At 38.2% G+C, this 4,279-nt stretch overlaps 1 protein-coding gene across 1 annotated transcript in view; it reads left to right on the top strand.

Annotated features, from left to right (window-relative positions):
• Window positions 1-4,279, top strand: part of LOC107556670 (protein kinase C and casein kinase substrate in neurons protein 2-like) — a 13,417-nt gene that overhangs the window by 1,930 nt on the left and 7,208 nt on the right. Inside the window, exon 2 of the mRNA XM_016239831.1 lies at window positions 3,570-3,638. Coding sequence (XP_016095317.1) covers window positions 3,582-3,638 — 57 coding nt within the window. The 5' untranslated portion in view covers window positions 3,570-3,581. The remainder of the gene's footprint in view (window positions 1-3,569; window positions 3,639-4,279) is intronic.

Consider the following 4,279-nt stretch of genomic DNA (forward strand, 5'->3'; position numbering starts at 1 on the left):
CACACACACACACACACACACACACATACAGTACGCTCATAAACACGTGCATTAATACATGCAGATGCAGTGACGTCCATTCATGATTTTGGCTAATTTGTGTGATTTTGCTTAGTTCCCGTGAGCATTATCACCTTTAGTTTCTGGATTTCTGTCAGTGTTAATCATGTCAAATTGACAGGACATTTCAGAGATGTTTACCATCAGAACTAACTATATCTAGTTGCAGTCTCGCATGCAATGATTCCCCAGACTGATTCACACAGACAGTTGCATGCTCTGGATTACGACCAGAAACTCACCCAGGATATTTTTTTAATCAGTCAGACTTTATTAAGCAGTCAGTACATGCAAATACATGCATTTAGGCATACGTCATATTATGTGTAATCTAGTCTTAAATCTATGCTCTAGCAGTGGCTGTCATCCTCTTATCATTTGAAATTACCTCACTTTTACTAGTCTATAAATTTGTAGGACTGTTTCGGTGATTTGTGTACAACAATTTGATAACCACTGCTCTACATATTTTTTAGGTATTTTTATCAAGCAGGCCACAGGATTTGTTGTCGTTGTCATTTACTATTTTGCGTCCTGTTGCTGAGTGTTTTTAGACACTAAACCACAGTAGGTGTAATTCCTCACCATTTTAGTCTTTGCTACCCTTGTGAAAAATAAGTGTTTATTTGTATTTAATGTGCATTTGTAGTGTACTTCAAATCTTAAAATATAATAATTTAAAAACCTGTACTTGGAGGAAATGTAATGTTAATGAAATAAAAGGCCACTTAAAGAGAGTATACTTTCATAACTGTTTCTTAACATGCTTTTTTTTTAAAGTGCACTTTGTAATAATGTGAAATAGAAAGTTTTACTTTAAAGTTTACTTTACATCATGTTTTAATATTTTGTCATGCTTTAAAGGGGTCATATGATAATGCTAAAAAGAACATTATTTTGTGTATTTGGTGTAATGCAATGTGTTTATGCGGTTTAAGGTAAAAAAAACATTATTTTCCACATACTGTACATTATTGTTTCTCCTCTATGCCCCGCCTTTCTGAAACTTGTCGATTTTTACAAAGCTCATCAGTCTGAAAAGCAAGGTGTGCTCTGATTGGCCAGCTATCCAGTGCGTTGTGATTGGCTGAATACGTTGCATTTTCTAGTCGTGTCCTCTTTTGGAAGGCCAAACAAAGTAGTTTCGCTTTCACAACGAAACAGCATCATACACCGCGGCCTTGAGTGAGCAGAGGCGGGCGGGCTTGAGAATGGCACGGCAGGCAGATTCGACAAAGGAGCGTCCGGCGGGCTTGCGGCAACCACATGTGACGACCCCAGGCTGGACTCCGCTTCGTCCACGGTGAAAGCCGTTCCGGCGATCCACAGCGCAAAGTTGATGTATTTCCTCAGCAACCAGCACGGATCAGCTCTAGGCATGACGAAGCGGATATCGTCCTCTTTTGGAAGACCAAACAAAGTAGTTTCACTTTCACAACGAAACACACAGCGCCTTCACGACATGGCGGCGGCAGCAACAATACTACAGCAAGAATAAAAGTTGCGTCACCTTTCTTTGCGTGAACATTTGGGCGGCGTTGTGCAAATCTTCCCACACAGTAACGTAGACATGTGGGGGCGTGTTAGAACGAGCCGTTTTAGGTAGGTGTGTCTGACTCTTAACTTTTATAAAGAATATCTCTTTGGATTTGAGACTTTAGTCTTTGCAACTTTACAGATCTTCTTTATGCACCAAGAGCTTGTAACACTCCAAAGAGAAAGGAAAAATTTAAATCGCATCATATGACCCCTTTAAAGAAGTACACTTATGTTGATGTGTTTGACTAACATTAAAGCACAAGTACTTGATAATTGATATCACTGATATTACATTACTAAATTGCAACTTTATCATTACAAATACATTTAAATAAATGATATACAAGCTTCAGTTACATTAAAATATATTTTAATTTTCCATAAATGCTTGTCAGTACATTCGGCAATACACTTTAATCATATTTCAAAGGCAATATGTTTGAAATTACATACAACAATGCATTTATATCCTACTTAAGTGGATCAAAAAACACTAACTGTAATGCATTTTCATTTAAGTGCAAATTATATGCAATTAAGTTTTCGAAAACATTCAGTTGACTGTGCATTCTTTAAAGGGGTCATATGATGCGACTTCAAGTTTTCCTTTCTCTTTGGAGTGTTACAAGCTCTTGGTGCATAAAGAAGATCTGTAAAGTTGCAAAGACTAAAGTCTCAAACCCAAAGAGATATTCTTTATAAAAGTTAAGACTCATTCACGCCCTCCTAAAATGCCTCGTTCAAACATGCCCCCACATGTCTACGTCACTGTGTGGGAAGATTTGCATAACGCCGCCCAAATGTTCACTCAAAGAAAGAAGGCGTAACTTTGATTCTCGCTGTAGTATTGTTGCTGCCGCTGCCATGTTGTGGAGATGCTGTGTGTTTTGTTGCGAAAGCGAAACTACTTTGTTTGGTCTTCCAAAAGAGGACACAACTAGAAATCAGCTTCGGCCGGACAGGGCATCACAATATGGTAAGGGGCGTAACATTTCCGTCACACGCTTGAGGAATTCAGCCAATCACAACGCACTGGATAGCTGGCCAATCAGAGCACGCCTCGCTTTTCAGACCAATGAGCTTTGTAAAAATTGACGCGTTTCAGAAAGGCAGGGCATAGAGGAGAAACAATAATGTACTGTATGTGGAAAATAATGTGATTTTTTTTTACCTTAAACCGCATAAACACATTTCATTACATCAAATACACGAAATAATGTTCTTTTTTAGCAACGTCATATGACACCTTTAAAAGCATATTATTTTTGTAAATACTCCTTTTATGTTAAGTATGCTAAAGTGTGCTTCATTTTTCACAAGTGTATTTATCTGTTTAGGCTGTAAAGTCTCCTTTTTAAGTAACATGACTAAAATGCTGGCTATTGTTAAATGGCATGGTGCCAAATGAAGACAGCGGCAGTAGAAAGTAGCTGGTCAGGTGAAGTGTTTTCCTTTTCAAGAGCATCTACACTTGTTAGTGCTGTTTGCCAAGTCTAGCATCACTAGTAGGCTACTATTGCTCATAGTGATTTGAACAAATGCTTGAAAACTGCAACATGTCATTCATCCTAAAGTAAGTCAAAACGAGAAGATGGAAACATCCGGCCCGGGGAAACGCAAATGTGCAGAAGGTCCAAAAGCTTGTGAAACGCTGCAGCCGAGCGGTCGTCTGTTTGCCATGAAGCCTCTTGGAGGATTATGGGAACAATTGAGCAAACAAACCCAGATGCCCCTGAATAAATGCCACGCGATGTGTCAAGACGGGCTCTGATAATTCAAGGGGTAACAACAAAAAAATAGGGCAGCAGCTTGAGGCTGGTGCAACAAGCAGAAACTGGGCCGGACGGACAACTTTGGACTTCTGTTGGCACTCTAAATAGTGCACTGCATTTATAGTCTATAACATGAAGCATGCAAATCCCTTCACACACTTACATGTAATCAGACTGGTTTAACTGTCTCTTTTGCAGCCAGCTGCGACCATGGCGGACCCTCCAACAGGCCCACCTGAGGATATCAACAAAATCAGCTTCTGGATGGTAAGAAAAAGGCTGTTCCAAAGCCTAGTGAGCTGCTTTCCTGTCTGGTCCCTACATAGGCAGCATCACAGCTGAGCTTGAACCTCAAAAGTGACTGATTTGGAACATTCCGCCACACAAAATAGCGATATAGACTCGATTCACAGCTTTCATAATTCTCAAGATCACCAGATAACGAATTAATAATGAAATAATTAATTACGAATTATACAACTACTGCTGTATAAGAGTGTATGTAGACTAGAGATTGCACTGATACTCAATTTCTCAGCCAATATTGTTATTCTGAATGATATCGGCCGGTACCAATAGTTTATATTTCTAAAGGAAAAAATCTCTTCCAACTAAAGCTGTAAAATATACAGGAAGCCATCCAATTTGTTACATGATATTAAATGTTAAAATGTTAAAATTAACAACAAAACTACTATTTTCAATGCTATTTATTTTCAGACATAATAATCACACTCAAATAAAACAAGGTAGTTTTCCTAAAAAAAAACTTTTTAAGATTTATTTAAATATATATAATTAACAGTAAATAAGCTCCCTGTGAGCTCTGGAAACTTTTCTGAGGTAAATGCAACGTTAAGTGACATAATGATCACAAGCCGTTCTTTCAATTGAATATATATATATAT

The sequence above is a fragment of the Sinocyclocheilus grahami genome, unplaced genomic scaffold (assembly GCF_001515645.1).
Source record: "Sinocyclocheilus grahami isolate Dianchi unplaced genomic scaffold, SAMN03320097.WGS_v1.1 scaffold575.1, whole genome shotgun sequence".
NCBI classification, from domain to species: Eukaryota; Metazoa; Chordata; class Actinopteri; order Cypriniformes; family Cyprinidae; genus Sinocyclocheilus; species Sinocyclocheilus grahami.